The 17353-nt window shown below is 39.8% G+C and overlaps 1 protein-coding gene across 1 annotated transcript; it reads left to right on the forward strand.

Moving 5' to 3' along the window:
* The first annotated feature begins 12387 nt into the window (after positions 1-12387).
* Positions 12388-13905, forward strand: LOC122019236. Its single transcript, XM_042576723.1, has 2 exons — positions 12388-13037; positions 13696-13905. The coding sequence occupies exon 1, from the start codon at positions 12388-12390 to the stop codon at positions 13027-13029; it is 642 nt and encodes a 213-aa protein (XP_042432657.1). The 3' UTR covers positions 13030-13037; positions 13696-13905.
* The last annotated feature ends 3448 nt before the right edge of the window (positions 13906-17353 follow it).

The raw sequence follows: 17353 nt of genomic DNA on the forward strand, positions 1-17353 counted from the left end.
AGGACACTTGTCATATATTATGAAGAGTCACAATTAGTAGTCACAAGGTGATGTTGGATCTCAACATTCTTGTAACTTGGGTAGTAATGATGTGTTGCTAGATACCACTCATTACTTATGCTTCTAAATGGGTTTAGGAGCATTGCCAACATTACAAGAACCTATAGGGTCACACACAAAGGGCAATTAGATGGAGATTAAGTTCATTTGATGTACCTAGAGGATTAGGATCATGTGATGAACCAAATTAGATTAAGAGTAATCCAAATTAGATTAATTGAGTAAGACTCGATTAAGTTAGACTTGAGTTAGACTCAAGTGAGGTTAGACTTGAGTTAGACTCAAGTGAGGCTAGATTTGAGTTAGACTCAAGTGAGGCTTAATGATGATATTCATTAAATTTTGAATTCAATGATAAATGGAATTCAATTTGAATTTTAGATTCAAATTTCAAATGAGTTTCAAAATGGTCATTTAATGAAGAATATTAAATACTCATTAAGGCTCATTAATGAGGCTCATTAATGATGATAATGAGCATTAAGTATTTTCATTAGATGAAAATACTTAAGCCATTTTTTACTCTTATTTTCATTATTGATCATTATTATTCCTCCTTGCTTCTTATTCTCTCCCTCTCCTCCTCCTTGGTCGAACACCTTTAGAGTGATAGCACACTCTAAGTATTTTCTCCATCTCTATTGTTCGTGTGGATACGTATAGAGGTGTGTCCACTTGAACACACTCGAGATCTGCCAACTTTTGGACGAGCGGGATTCGCGAAGGGCTTCGCTACAAGGGTAATCTCTTAACCATATAGATCTAATGTAGATCTAGGATAGAAAAACATGTACACGAAATTTTTTGTTCTTTTAATCTTCGCACGGATCCGATGGCATGGGATTTCGAGGTTCTCTCAACGCAAAAAGTGGTTTTTATGGCTCAGAACACCAACAGTGGTATCAGAGACACGTGCGAAGCGTGTACATGTTTTATTTTAATTTTTATGAAAAATTACAGATCTGTAACTTTCTGTAAATTTATAATTTTTATGTATTTTATGGGTATTTTCTCATAGAGGTGAAGCAACAAGTGTCTGGACACTTGTAGGCTTCGACTACCGAGAAACACCTTCCAAAACGGCAAGGTCTCGCCCAAAATGATTTGGGACAGCGGGCTAAGGCACTATTAGATCATCGTGGGACACTCGTGAGACGATTCATTTCGCGAGAAGGGGGCGCTGCCCCTAACCTCGTAAGGGGCATTGTGTTAGGACCAAAATGTAGCTATAGGGGGGGGTGAATAGCTCGTCGTGCTCCTCGTTGCTCTTCGATGCTCGTTTCTTCAATGATATGCAGCGGAAATACAAGAAACAAAACATACAACGCTAACACAAAGGATTTACTTGGTATCCACCTCAAGAAGAGGTGACTAATCCAAGGATCCACACACTCACTCACCCTCCACTATGAAAACTTTCCTTTACGGTAACTACCGAAGGCGGAGAAGCCTTACAAGCTCTCAGTACAAGAAGAAGGAAAGGGTAAATAAAATACAAGCAAAAGCTTACAAGTTTGCACATGAAACCCTAACCCTAACTTCTTCCTCACCTCTTGACTTGGATGTGCACCAGCACAAGCCTCCAAGAACCTTCAAGAATTGGCGATCTGAGCCTGAGAGAGATGCTGTGGAGATGTGGTGAAGATCAGAAATGGAAGCCGTGAGTTATGCCGAGCGAAACGATTGCCAACAGCTATATCCTGCGCCAACGGTCAAATCCTGATTGATTGGATTGCTCCCAAACGATCGGGGAGGCTTTGGATCGTTCGGTCGATCGATCTAGAGCGCCTCTGTGCTCTCGGGAATTGCCTGGATCGATCGGCTGATCGATCCAGGGCTTATCGTGTGAAATTGCCCTCCCAATCAATCGCCCGATGGATCAGAGGCTCCCAATCGATAGGATGATCGATTGGGAGGCTTTCTATTCGTGCGACATTTCTCCCCAATCGATCCACCGATTGATTGGGAGGAGGCTTGTTGCGAGGACTCTCCCAATCGATCGGCTAATCGATCCAGCCCTTGTTTTGCCCAAAAATAAGTCCAAAGTCCCCTAAACCAACATCCGGTCAACCATGACCTGTTGGTACATCATGCCTAACATCCGGTCACCCTTGACCTGCTAGGACTCCCTCAAGAAGTGTCCGGTCAATCTCTTTGACCCACTTGGACTTTTCTCCTCATGCCAAGTGTCCGGTCATCCTTGACTCACTTGGACTTATCTTCACCAGGTGTCCGATCAACCGTGATCCACTTGGATTTCCCGTGCCAAGTATCCGGTCAATTCCTTTGACCTACTTTGGCTTCCCAACACCAGATGTCTGATCAAACTTGATCCATCTGGATTTCCTGTGCCTGGCTTCACTCACCAGGACTTTCCTTCTGCCTAGCTTCACTCACTAGGACTTCTCATTTGCCAAGCTTCACTCACCAGGACTTTCCATACTGCCTAGTTTCACTCACTAGGTCTTTCACCTGGCTTCAATCACCAGGATTTTCCATACTGCCTAGCTTCACTCACTAGGTCTTTCACCTGGCTTCACTCACTAGGATTTTCCAGCTGCCCGGCTTCACTCACCGGGACTTTCACCTAGCTTCACTCACTAGGATTTTTCTTTCTGCCTGGCTTCACTCACCAGGACTTTTAGTCTGCCTAACCTCCCAGTTAGGACTTTCGCCTGGCTTCACTCACCAGGATTTTCCAATCAAGTATCCAGTCAACCTTGACCTACTTGACTTCCTTCACAATCTCACAACATGAACAATTACACCTGCAATCTCCATGTCTTGTCTCCATGTATTATCAAACATCGAAACTCAAACATCAAGACTCGAGCTTGAACCAATTCAAGCTCAGTCAACCAGGTCAACCTTAACCTAGGGAATATTACACCAACAATCTCCCCCTTTTTGATGTTTGACAATACCTTTTGTAAGTTAGGCTAATCCCATAGCCTGAACTTCCTTCATGCCAATATGAGAATGATGGTTTCCTTCATTCTCCTCCTTTTCTAGAGGGCAAACTCCCTCTTAGGTAATGAAGGCCTAACTTAACCACACATTCTCCCCCTATTGGTACACATCAAAAACTCTCCCCCTGAAGAGTTACCCAACGTTGTTGACAACTTCACTCGTTGTTCACAACATAATAACGAAGGTCCCATACCCTTCATTATTCAAAGCACTCATCCTTGAGTATATACCACTTGGTATATTCACATACGATTCAAATGAAGGTCTTATACCCTTCATTGTCATCAAATGCTCACCCGTGAGTAAACACCACATAAATAATGAAGATATCCACTCTTCATTACATTTAAATGCCCAACCTTGAGCATTTTAGCTAAAGAAGGTTAACCACCTTCCAAGGTGTATGAAAAAAAAAATTTCATGTCCTTAAAGAGTAACTCCCCTTAAAGACATGCACGTAACTTCTGTCATTGCACCAACAATGACTTGGACTCCCTAGAGCTTAGGGAAATCCAAATTTAGAGGTTTTGAGGTCCAAAGATGCAATATTGAAACCAAACCTCAACATAAACCTCTACTTAGTCTTCCTTGACCAATCCATCCTTGTTTTCATCATGAAAACTCCCCTTAAATATATACACATTGTGTTTTGAGGGGTTAGGAATGGTTACCTAGACTAAAGGTGGTTCAAAATGCTGAAATCAGGCTTTCCTAGCCAAAATCAGCATCCCCAATCGATTGGAGTTGGGTCCCAATCGATTGGAGTTGGGTCCCAATCGATTGAACCTTGCTGAATCGATCCACTGATCGATTCAGACTGTGTCGATCGATCAGTGGATCGATCCAACGAGCTTCTGCTCGCGAGAGATGCCTTCTCAATCGATCGATTGAGGCACTTCAATCGATCGGGTGATCGATTGAAGCTCTGACATTGCTGAAATTCACTTTCAGTCAATTTCAGAAACTCCCCAAAAATTCTAAAAAATGCGAAAAATTATGAAAATTCATGTAAACATTATTTAGGGCATATACTATCAAAGAAAAATAGTTTTCTAAGAAAATACTTCATATTTTTCAAGATTGACAAAAACTAGAAAACTTGTAAAAACTTTAGTGTTTTCTTCTTGTTTATGTCTAACTTTTCAATGATGAGTACTATCAAACGATAGTCTTCATCAAGGTTTTCCAAAAGTTTTTTAAAACCATTTTCAAAATCAATTTCAAACCATGTTCTTTGGCCTCAATGCACATGACTTGTACATTAGCTTTCCTAATGATTGGAAAACACATAACTATGTGTTTTGATGAACTTAAAACTCACAAGAATGCACTAACTCAACATCTTGAGTTTTGTTCATCATCCTAACATCTCACTTGTATTTAATGTGTATGAAACCACATACAAGTCACCTTATAGTTCTTAGTGAGATGTAAACTTTTGGTTTTGCCCTAATCTAGGGATCATGCATATCTACCAAGGTATTTTGAGGTTATGAACATCCACCAAGGATGTTATTTGTTAATAAATGTCATTTGTCCTTAAATTGCAAGGAATTAAAAAGGTGCATGATATGTTATGGCATACATCAAAAAGAAATACGTTTCAAAAGAAAATTTTCTATAACTACATGATGTATGTATGACATGACATGATATTTTTATGTTTTTAATAATAAAACATGAATGCAAAAATAAACATGATGTCATGACATATGATGGGCAAACAAAGCATGAAAAGTTTTAGCATTAATGAAATATACCTAGATTACCTATCTAAATATTCTAAAACCTTAGCTAAATCCTAGATTGCCCAATTTCATCAAGAAAATGCCAAACCCAATTTTGACATTTTCTTTGCCTTTTCCTACATTGTGCCAATTTAATTTAAGCATATTCCTCAAAATTTGGCACAAATTACTCTCTCAAAGAGTAACCAATTTAAGTTAAGGCATAAATTGCCTTTAATTTCCTAAGAACATACCAAAATCCCAACTTGGTAGTTCTTTTGATTTTCCCTATTTGTGTCACTTAGAATATCATCCAATTTCTCAAAATGTGACACATTTTACTCTTCCCAAGAGTAAACATATACCCCTTATCATTTTCAAAGGTTAATAATAACCTTGAAACTGCTCTCCGAGTGTCAAATTCATCAAAGTTGGGTTAACTACCCTTCTAATCAGAGTTGACACTCTCTAACCCATTTATGGGGTAGAGAAAATGCTCCTAGGAACCCAAAACCTATTGGTGCTCCTTGGATGATCTAGGTATTCACTAGGGATAACTTCCCTAGATACCTTCCTAGTGACCTTGTTAGGCTTCTTAAAAGCCTTGATCACCTTTTCTAGATCAACCCTAGGAATAACCTCCCTTGTGACCTTCTTTGTGATTTTCTTAGACTTCTTAGAAGTCTTAGTCATATTTGTTGCAAAAATACTCTTAGGGATAACCTCCCTAGTATTTTTGACTTGACTCTTAAACTTAGACTCGGTTCCATAGCTATATGGAACCCTATGGTAAGAAATTACATCCTTCTTAGCCTTGGGTTTGTATCCCAAACCTCTATGGCCATTGGATGACCTTTGTGCTCCTAAACCTAAGTTTTGTTCATTTTGCCCTTTTTGGATATTTTTCATCCTTTTTAGGGTCTTTTCTACCTTATCAAGTCTTGACCTCAAGACTTGATTTTCCATCCTTAAGTCCTTAGCTTTAGGTTTTTCAATGAATTCATGAGCATTTTTATTTCTAGACATATAACTAAAATTCTTAGTTTCCTTGTCTAGATTTTTATCTACCTTCCTAAACCTAGGTGTGGTAGTTTTAGCATGTAGAGCCACATGTTTTCTTTAAAACTCTCATACTTTCTATTCTTATGGTAAATAGCATTAAAATGATAAAAATTAGAACTAGCATGCTTTTTACCATTATTCAAGGGAGTAGGCTCAATAAATGATACCTTTCTTTTTACCTTGGAGGCTCCCCCTTGAGTTGTGCTTCCTCCATGAGCCTTGACCGCTTTCTTCCCCTTGGGACATTGGCTCCTATAATGTCCCTTTTGATTGCAAGAGAAGCACACAATGTGCTCCTTGCTCTTATTTGTTGTGGGGACGGTCTCCTTGGGCTTCTCCTTGCCCTTTAGTACAACTTGGCCCTTCTTCTTGGCCAACTTGGGGTACTTGCTCTTGTAATGCCCATGTTCCCTACACTCAAAACATACAATTTGATTTTTATTTTTAATTGAATTAGTTATACCTTCATGTGTAGGGATGGCATATGATCCTCCATTTGATGTTTCTTGATTTTTAGAGGATACATCGTCTTCTTCTCCATTTGACCCGGATGTAGAAGTTTCTCCTTCTTCTTGATCCGGTGTTACTAAAGGTTGCTCCCCCTCAATCCTAGAGGTGGAGGCTACTTCATCTTCATCTTGTACATGGAACAAGAAGTATGCTCTCTCCCTGCCCTCTTCAATGCATTCCTTTGAAAATGAAGTTTCTTGAACTTCTTCTTCGGAAGATGACCATCTCTCACCTTCGGAATTCTCCTCCTCTTGGTCTTGCTCCAATGAGTCACCCTCTTTGGATTTTTCTTCGATTGGTACAGTGAAGGGTTCTTCATGAAGTTTGGCCAACTTGCTCCACAATTCCTTTACATCTTCAAATTTTCCAATTTTGCAAAGAATGGTGCTTGGCAATAGATTAACCAATAATTTGGTTACCTTGTCATTTGCTTCGCACCTTTGGACTTGTTCTTGGCTCCATTTGCTCTTCTTGAGAAGCTTTCCCTTGGAGTTTGTTGGAGCTTCGAAACCTTCCATTAGAACAAACCATTGCTCTATCTCCATCATAAGAAAATTCTCGATCCTTGATTTTCAAGAATCGAAACTTGTAGAAACATATGGTTGAGGCACCCTTGTGTCAAATCCAAGACCATCTTGGAATTCCATTTGAAGTTGAGCTTGATGATGAAATCTTTGACTTGATAGAATTTGCTTCAACTTCTACACCCTCTAGCTTTGTTGCCCCTTCCGACGATGATTCCGGTGAAGAGCGGTCTGGCTCTGATACCACTTGTTAGGACCAAAATGTAGCTAGAGGGGGGGAATAGCTCGTCGTGCTCCTCGTTGCTCTTCGATGCTCGTTTCTTCAATGATATGCAGCGAAAATACAAGAAACAAAACATACAACGCTAACACAAAGGATTTACTTGGTATCCACCTCAAGAAGAGGTGACTAATCCAAGGATCCACACACTCACGCACCCTCCACTATGAAAACTTTCCTTTATGATAACTACCGAAGGCGGAGATGCCTTACAAGATCTCAGTACAAGAAGAAGGAAAGGGTAAACAAAATACAAGCAAAAGCTTACAAGTTTGCACACGAAACCCTAACTTCTTCCTCGCCTCTTGACTTGGATGTGCACCAGCACAAGCCTCCAAGAACCTTCAAGAACTGGTGATCTGAGCCTGAGAGAGATGCTGTGGAGATGCGGTGAAGATCAGAAATGGAAGTCGTGAGTTCTGCCGAGAGAAACGCTTGCCAACAGCTATATCCTGCGCCAATGGTCAAATCTCGATCGATTGGATTGCTCCCAATCGATCGGGGAGGCTTTGGATCGATCGGTCGATCGATCCAGAGCGCCTCTGTGCTCTCAGGAATTGCCTGGATCGATCGGCTGATCAATCCAGGGCTTATCGTGCGAAATCGTACCTCCCAATCGATCATCCGATCGATCGAAGGCTCCCAATCGATCGGATGATCGATTGGGAGGCATTCTGTTCGCGCGACACTTCTCCCCAATCGATCCACCGATCGATTGGGAGGAGGCTTGTCGCGGGGACTCTCCTAATCGATCCGTCGATCGATTGGGCATGAGCCAATCGATTGGCTGATCGATCCAGCCCTTGTTTTTACCCAAAAACAAGTCCAAAGTTCCCTAAACCAACATCTGGTCAACCATGACCTGTTGGTACATCATGCCTAACATCCGGTCACCCTTGACCTGCTAGGACTCTCTCAATAAGTGTCCGGTCAATCCCTTTGACCCACTTGGACTTTTCTCCTTGTGCCAAGTGTCCAGTCATCCTTGACCCACTTGGACTTATCTTCACCAGGTGTCCGATCAACCTTGATCCACCTGGATTTCCTGTGCCAAGTATCTGGTTAATCCCTTTGACCTACTTGGGCTTCCCAACACCAGATGTCTGATCAAACTTGATCCATCTGGATTTCCTGTGTCTGGCTTCACTCACTAGGACTTTCCTTCTGCCTAGCTTCACTCACTAGGACTTCTCATTTGTCTAGCTTCACTCACTAGGACTTTCCATACTGCCTAGCTTCACTCACTAGGTCTTTCACCTGGCTTCACTCACCAGGATTTTCCAACTGCCCGGCTTCACTCACCGGGACTTTCACCTACAGCTTCAGTCACTAGGGTTTTTCTTTTTGCCTGGCTTCACTCACCAGGACTTTCAGTCTGCTTAACCTCCCAGTTAGGACTTTCACCTGGCTTCACTCACCAGGATTTTCCAGTCAAGTATCCAGTCAACCTTGACCTCCTTCACAATCTCACCACATGAACAATTGCACCTGCAATCTCCATGTCTTGTCTCCATGTATTGTCAAACATCAAAACTCAAACATCAAGACTCGAGCTTGAACCAATTCAAGCTCAGTCAACCAGGTCAACTTTGACCTAGGGAATATTGCACCAACACATTGTCCCGCGATCGCACCCAAAATCGCTAAACGGGACCGCCAGGAAGTTGTGACTCGTAAAATCACAAAAATCAGTAGTAAAATTACAGAAATTATGGAAAAATACATAATTTAGAATTATGTATAATATTGTGATGGTCATAGCCCAAAAACCCCAATTGGATTGGATACATGTGTTGTAATTCATAATATGGTCTACGTGTCATTTTGTGTGTTTGTGCGTGTTGTATATGATCGTGACCTGCGTGTCGTGCCTTTCTTTATTTTATATTCCTGTTGTAAATAGTTTAGACTCGAATGTAACTCGAGTTTCAAATTTGTAATGTACAAAATTGGAGCGATGGAAGGTCCACTCAAGATGGAGTTACAAGGAGGGTGCGAGCAACACATGGCGGTCAAAGGGAGGAGCTTGGAGAAGCTGTTGACTCTAGGTTGACCATCCGATCTTCTCATTGGCTTGAGAAGATCGTAGTAGGGCCATGACTAATTACAATTTAATTAATTGTTTGTGTGTGTGTATGTAATGCATGCTAGAGTAGAGTAATTAATCAGTGCTTTAACGATTAGATTATATCTAAATCGCGTATATGATGCACCACGATTAGATTAGATCTAAATTGAGTATATGGTGCACATCAACAATTAGATTAGATCTAAATCGCGTCAACTCGAAATGCCTACCATGCCGTGATACACATCACTACCTCGATCACATGTTGTTGTTGAATCTGCCAAAGTAGAGCAACGCATATTATCTTGGTAGGATGCGGAGGGACAATCTTGGTCCCGCCTATCAACACATGGGTGAGTACAAACTCAATTAGATTGAGTAAAACTAGTTAAACTCAATTGGATCGGGTTTAACTATAGGCATTTTTCAATGGTTGGTAGATAGGTCAAAATCATATTTATATTAACTCTTGGGCAATTTAGCCAAAGCTAACTCAAGTTTTAATATACATGCGGATATTGATCCTATAAATAAGAGTTGCATAGAGATGTAATTGAGAATTAGTTACCTACCAATTATACTAAAGTCTTGGGTGATTTAGCCAAAGCTAACTCAAGGCGTAGTATGATGTGGATCTTGTCTCGCACGAATTATAGCTAGAATCTAGTAAATGTGGTTTGACCACGTCCATGACTCGATTCTACAAAAGTTCTATAATTCAGTGGGAGCATCATTTAGTTAAAGGCCTAATTAAATGATTAGTGGAATATGATTATTTATTTTCTACATTTTCTGTTGTAGATTGTCATGTCGTCAAACACGAACACCTTCTCCCTGCGTTCTATCCTTGACGAGGACAAGCTCAATGGAGCTAATTTTCTGGACTGGTACAGGAACCTGAGAATTGTTCTCACTCAGGAAAGGAAACTGTACGTCCTGGAGACGCCCATTCCCGAGGCACCTCCTGCCACTGCCACGCGAGCTGACTGAGATGCTTACAAGAAGCATCAAGATGACGCATTAGATGTGTCATGCCTCATGCCCGCAACCATGAACTCTGAGCTTCAGAAGCAACACGAGTTGATGACTGCTTATGATATGGTTAAACATCTTTGTCAACTATATCAAGGACAAGCAGGGCACTGGAAGAGGAACTGCAAATGATACCTGGAAGATCTTAAGAAGAAGAGAAATAAGATTTCTACTTCAGGTATACATGTTATAGAAGTCAATCTCTCTATTTCTTCATCGTGGGTATTAGATACCGGATGTGCTTCTCACATTTGTACTAATGTACAGGTGCTGAGAAATAGCAGGGCATTGATTAAGGGTGAGATAGACCTACGAGTAGGCAATGGAGCACAGGTTGCTGCTGTTGCTGTAGGGACTTACTATCTATCTCTGCCCTCTAGGATTGTACTAGAATTAGATGAATGTTGTTATGTGTCTGCTCTTACTAAGAACATAATTTCAGTTTCTTGTTTGGACAAGAAAGGTTTTTCATTTATAATAAAGAACAAATGTTGTTCAGTTTATTTAAATGATATGTTCTATTGTAGTGCACCTCTGATTAACGGACTCTATATTCTAGACTTAGAGAACCTCATCTATAACATAAATACCAAAAGGTTCAAATCAAATGAAATGAACCAAACATATCTCTGGCACTGTCGCTTAGGTCATATAAATGACAAATGTTTATCCCAGCTCCATAAAGATGGTTTGCTGAATTCATTTGATTTTGAATCATATGAGACATGCAAGTCATGCCTACTAGGCAAGATGACCAAGACTCCCTTTAGTAGACACAGCAAGAAAGCGACTGACTTGTTAGGACTTATACATAGTGATGTATGTGGCCCTTTCAATGTCGCTGTCAAGGGTGGTTATAGGTACTTCATTACATTTACTGATGACTTCAATAGATATGGTTATGTGTATATGATGACACATAAGTCAAAATCCTTTGAAAAGTTCAAAGCATTCAAGAATGAAGTACAAACTCAACTTGGCAAGAGTATTAAGATACTTCGATCAGATCGAGGTGGAGAATATCTTAGCCATGAGTTTCGTGACTATCTAGCTGAGTGTGGAATTCTATCCCAGCTCACTCCTCCTGGAACACCACAGTGGAATGATGTGTCTGAAAGGAGGAATCGTACCCTATTAGATATGGTACGGTCTATGATGAGTCACACAGATCTTCCTGTATCTCTTTGGGGCTATGCTCTAGACACTGCAGCCTTCAACTCAACCGAGTTCCATCCAAGGCTGTGATAAAGACACCATATAGGATATGGACTGGGAGAGATGCTCAGGTGTCTTTTATGAGGATTTGGGGTTGTGAGACTTACGTTCGACGTCAAGTCTCGGACAAACTGAGACTCAAATCCGATAAGTGCTCTTCCTTCAACCCTGGTATATCGGCGGATGAACAATTGGGATGACTTGAATAGATATCATATGATCGAACGTAACTTTCACCGACATCATATAGAATATTAAGACAAAAATTTTAAATACTTATAGTCGGAACAAGTAGAAAAATGGGCTATTTGAGAAGGATTTGGATGACACTTTAATTTTATCTCTAGGATTATTCGACTGTCTTACTTTGGCTACCAAATCAAAACTACATGTGGTTCAACTAAGCAAATTGAGTAGAAGAGTATTTTTTCCTTTTTTTGTAGGAATCCATATGCCTTCCAACAAATAGTATAGTGCCTGATTTGGATTTATCCTAAAAGTTATGAGTACCTTTCGGTAAATTGTGATCGTAAAAAACTGAGAGAAAAAACTTCATCAAATCAAACAAACGTTACGTTACAGAAGTCAAGTCAATCTAACGGAGGCCTAACTAATTTTAGCCCGACAACTTGGCCACAAGATATACTTCCGTTGACTTTGTAGAAGTCAAGGTCAATAATTAAACACATTAATTAATGATTTGATGATCACCAAATATCCATTATCTTTTTCTTTTAATTCATCCATGGAGTAAAGAGAACTCGAAGATGGAGATATCGGAAAAACTAGTTTGGGTGGTGAAGAACTACTTCTTGATTATCGGCGTGGCTGCCTGGTTCCTCATCCCCTACTCCCCCGACCTCCTCCCCTTGCTCCACCGCTACAGCTTGCTCATCCCCTTCGCGCTCTGGCGCTGCAAGAAGAAAGTCGCCGGAAGTAATGGCACCGTTGTTGATCCTCAAGCTGCCACGACGATCATCATCGCTCTTCAACGACGACCTGTTCTTCAAGCCGCAAGAGGAGGAGCAGCAGCAGCGAGAGTACTGCCATGTGGATGAGCCGTCGGCGGCCTCCCAAGGGCCGGCGTGGTGGCTCAGAGAGCCTGTGCTAACGGTGGGGAAGGAGGCGGCGGTGGCGGAGGAGGAGGAGTTCTCGTGGGATGGGGTGGAAGACTCGACGGCATGGAAGGGTGCTGATGTTTCGCCTTCAGCGCCGCCGATCGCCACCGCCTACTCCGCGTCCTTCTTCGACGAGTGCTGCGGCCCTCCTTTGCCGAGCAAGGCGGAAGGCGGATGGGAACATAACAAGTCGATGGAGGAGATTTGGAAAACGATCTGCAGGATGAAGGAGGAGAAGGGGAGGAGGAGGAGGAGGGTGAAGGAGGAGGAGGAAGCAGGCGGCGGGAGGAGGAAAAGGGAGGTTCCGGCGGTGAAGAAGGACGAGCTTGTTGGGCACGTGGATGCGTTCATCAAGAAGCAGCGCCAAGTTTTCGAATTCGACCTCCAGCGAGAGGAGTCGCCAGTGCAACGGCCGCGCCGCGCCGTGGAATTGGACCGGCGCCGCCAGCTTCCTCGGCCGTAGCACAACGCGTACGTTCCACAATTTCTCGCGTCGTCAAACAATTATTTTTTTTTTAGGCGGAAAAACAAAGACGACCCCATCTTATCCTTTTACCACTCATTTTATCAATAATAATAATAATAATATATTTTAATAATAAAAATATATTTATTTTAATATTTTTCTAATAATTAATATGATATTTTTATATAAAAATTCTTTATTAATATGGTTAAAATTATATAAAAATAATTAAAATCCCTTAAAAATTATTATAGCATCTGTTTAGTAGTTATTACATTATAAATAGCTACTATATATAATATTATAGTAACTATTTAATAGCTATTATAATAAATTTAAAATGTTTTTAATTAAGAATCGAATATCTATGAAGTTTAAATAAATTTGATAAAATAAATAATCAATTATTTATATAAAAGTATTTTTCATATAATATTTTTTATTAAATTGAATCTATTTATTTTAATACGTTATAATAGTTATTCCATCACTATTATAATAATATTAAAATAAAAATATGTTTAAATAAAAAATATATATATTGAAATATTATTTTAACTATTTTATATATAAAAGAAATATCTTCTTCACAATTTTTATAATTTAGGATGCTCCTTATTTTCTTAAAGTTTTCATTTTCATTTCAGTTTATTGTATTCGCAGGCAGGCATGCATTCTCGCATGATAAAGATATGCGTGCATTGGTAGATGTATATGTATATCGCTCACGGATAGTTGGTACATGCAACTCTGCGACTTCATACATAAATGTGTTTGTACTTAATTCATGGAAAATGGTCTTGTACTTCATAATTATAAGGAGAAGATGTTAATCTAAATGCCTGAAATATAGAAATATAAAATTTATAGTGATCTCCTATAGTAAATTTTGATTTTTACTTGTCATCGGAAGAATGATCACGAATGAATTAGAAAACTCTTCAAGATTCCATGAGCCAAATCCCCCTCTACTAGATGTTCTCCTTGTCGATTACTTGCTCACTCCTCTCACCTTTTGATTCTTTGAACGCCTCATATATAAAAGCGAGGAAGATGAAATGTCGCTCATAAAGGAGAAGGGTGAAGGGGAAGACACACTCTTTCATCTTCATAACTCTTATATCTCCCACTCGTCCAAGTCAATCCATAAAAACTAGTCACAAAGACTATATAAGCAAGGGCGCGGAGTCACAAAGACTAGAACAAAATACTAATTAATCACAAAGACCAAATAAGAACATCTAATCTATACTTTAGGAAAAATGGTTCATGCGACAACAAGCACACTGAGCAATTATTGCTAAGAAGATTGTTACACTTTGTATAGCTACTCTATAGAACGAATCAGAGACATCAATAATTTACCTTTACCACCAGATTAAATTATTTTCATTTATATCAATATGAACATTTCTAATCCCTCATAATGAGTATTATGTCAAGGGCATGTTAAATATTTAAATACTCGCAAACATTTTTATAAACAACAGAAATGGGTCGACCAGTGAATAAAATCAAAAGATGTAAATATATTTAATCTTCCTTTTTAGGTATAATCTATTCATTCTAATCAGTCACTTTCCTAGTTATGCTTCATAGATTGAATCACTTATAGCTAATAAGAAACATGCTAAAGTAGCAAACATTGATCAGAACTTTAAGTAGACAGCTAAATAGTCACTTACAGTAAAATTGAGATTAACTTATAATCTCAAAGGTCTCAGATAATAGAGAAGCAGGGATATATTCTTCTACTACCTTTACTATCGTCATAACACACGTGGTATGAATCACATGCTACGATCTTTTTCTCTTTACTAAAAAGAGCGCATATTTTTCTCAAAATTTAACACTGCACAGATTTCAATCTAGACATACCTAATGTCTAATCATGAATTCAACATATGAATTCCAATCTGACTTTAAGCAGATTCAGTAAATGGTGGATTTTTTACTCCGATCATTACATAAATGATCTCATCTTGATACAATTATCAGGTGACCTTAACTTATGGGTATGTCTCTATCACAGCTACATAAGTTGTCTCATAAGTAATAGTTTTACCTCTATTTATACTAAACAAATAGAAATGATTGTCTATGTGAGTGAACCAATCTCAACCTGCCAACATACTCATCGAGACTTTAATCCAACATGTAACAACATATATATTGAATAAATCATGATATTCTACAACATGTTGCATTTTACAAAGTCACAAAGACTTCCAATATCCTTGAAATGACTCATTAGTCAATGACCTAGTAAAAAGATCTGCAAGCATATTACATGTAGGGATGTACTCAAGATGTCACGCCCCATAGAGGAGTCTCTACCGACAAAATTTCGGCAACATCTCTCCGTATCGGTAGCAATCTAAAGCATATATACATATATCCACAAGCATAGTCATCAGCAATCTACAACAGCCCACACAGCTGGATAAAAACATAACCATGCAGTTTAATAGACAGCTCACACGACTGTAACATAAACACAGTGGAAATCACAAAATAACGAACATAAAACAAATCAAATAACTAACTGCAAGCCGGCCCGGCTTGACACAACAACCACATCAAATCAAATACAAGATATCACAAAGCTAAACTTCATAATAAAGATACAAATACAATAATAAGTACAAAACTAATAATGCAAATGGAAGTACTAATGGAATGAGAAGCTCGATGTGACATGGGACTTGCAGACAGGATTTCCAAGCGACTCCGTAAATCTTTTACCTGCTACCTGGAGAAATAAACCAGTTTACAGAGTGGTGAGTACTAAGACTCAACGGGTAATAGACAGATAGTGCATGAACATAAAAAAGAACTAGATATACAAAGGTATACAGTCTCATAGGGAAAATAACAGATACAACAGTGATATCATAATAAGTGTCCATACCTGAAACCATATCCTAGGCTAGTAATAAAAGGTCAGGTGTAGCAAAGACCTGTTACAGTACTGCTCATAACTACATGGGTAACATGTGAGGTATATACATATTACCAATAAGCAAACCAGTGTCTAAACTCATACCTCAGGTATATATCTCAACCTATGTGAGTATATTAGCATAAGTAAGCAACAGCAGTATAAATAAGCAATAGCAGCATAAGTAAGCAACAACAGCATAAATAAGCAATAACAGCATAAGTAAGCAACAACATCAGCTAGGGAGAGGGAGACCCGCTGATCGGAGTCGCTGGACACAAAAGACGACGATGGATCGACGACTAGGGCTTGGCTCAATGAGGTCTGTGGGCGCTGATGCATCGACCGACTCCTGGTCGGGGTCGTCGTTCAAGGAGGAAAAGATCGACTAAGGAGATTAAGGCAAAGGCAATCACCATCGGTAATGGGTTGAACAACGTCGACGAGATTGGCGACGCGCGTCGATGATCGGTAGTGGAATCGGGGAAATCTCGAGGCTCGGGAAGGAGGGGACGTTAACGGAGATGGGAGGAGGGAGTTGGGCGGAGAAAAAAAAAGAAGAAATGGAAAGAAATAAAACCTAGGTATTAATCCAATCAACTCCTTGCTTAATTGGGTAATTCAAACAGACTTTCACCTAGCTCCACCGATACATCCCCTCAAAATGAGTCATACAAACTCCGTTTAAATCCCGAAAAATGTCTAAAAATTCTTGAAAAATCCAATAAGATTATTTCTCAAATGACCTTATTATTTATTTATTATTTGGGTGTCGTATTTTACATAAGAACTTTTTCTTATCAATAATATTCCTTACAAAATTATACTTAATTTCTATATGTTTACCTTTACTATGATATTTGGGATCTTGGGAAAATACTATAGCAACTTGACTGTCACAAAACATTGTAATAGAACTCCCACTGTTCTCAGCTAACTTTAGATGTTTCAGGAACCTTCTCAACTAGACAACTTCTTGCACATCCGCTGCGTAAGCCATACAGCTTCCATTATCGACAAGGCTACACAAGCCCAACCATATAGCTTCTATTGTCGACAAGGCTACACAAGCCAAGCCACATAGCTTTCATTGTCAACAAGCCTACATAAGTCTACTTCTTTCTATTCCATGAGATGACACCACCATTTAGCAAGAAGTCATATGTGGATTTTCTATTTATCCGGTGGTAAGGACGGGGGACCCTCGTTGGCAGGAGGTCAACAATGCGTGGAGGTCAATGGTCAAGAGGGTCAACCCCAGGGTCAGGTCGAGCGGACAGATGTCACGCCAAGCGGACTGGCGGGCCAACCAAGCATCCGGCCGACCGGACAACCGGCCAAGGGTCCCCCGGACCGGACGAAAGACAGCCTGACCAAGGG

Source organism: Zingiber officinale, chromosome 9A (assembly GCF_018446385.1).
Source record: "Zingiber officinale cultivar Zhangliang chromosome 9A, Zo_v1.1, whole genome shotgun sequence".
Taxonomy (NCBI): domain Eukaryota; kingdom Viridiplantae; phylum Streptophyta; class Magnoliopsida; order Zingiberales; family Zingiberaceae; genus Zingiber; species Zingiber officinale.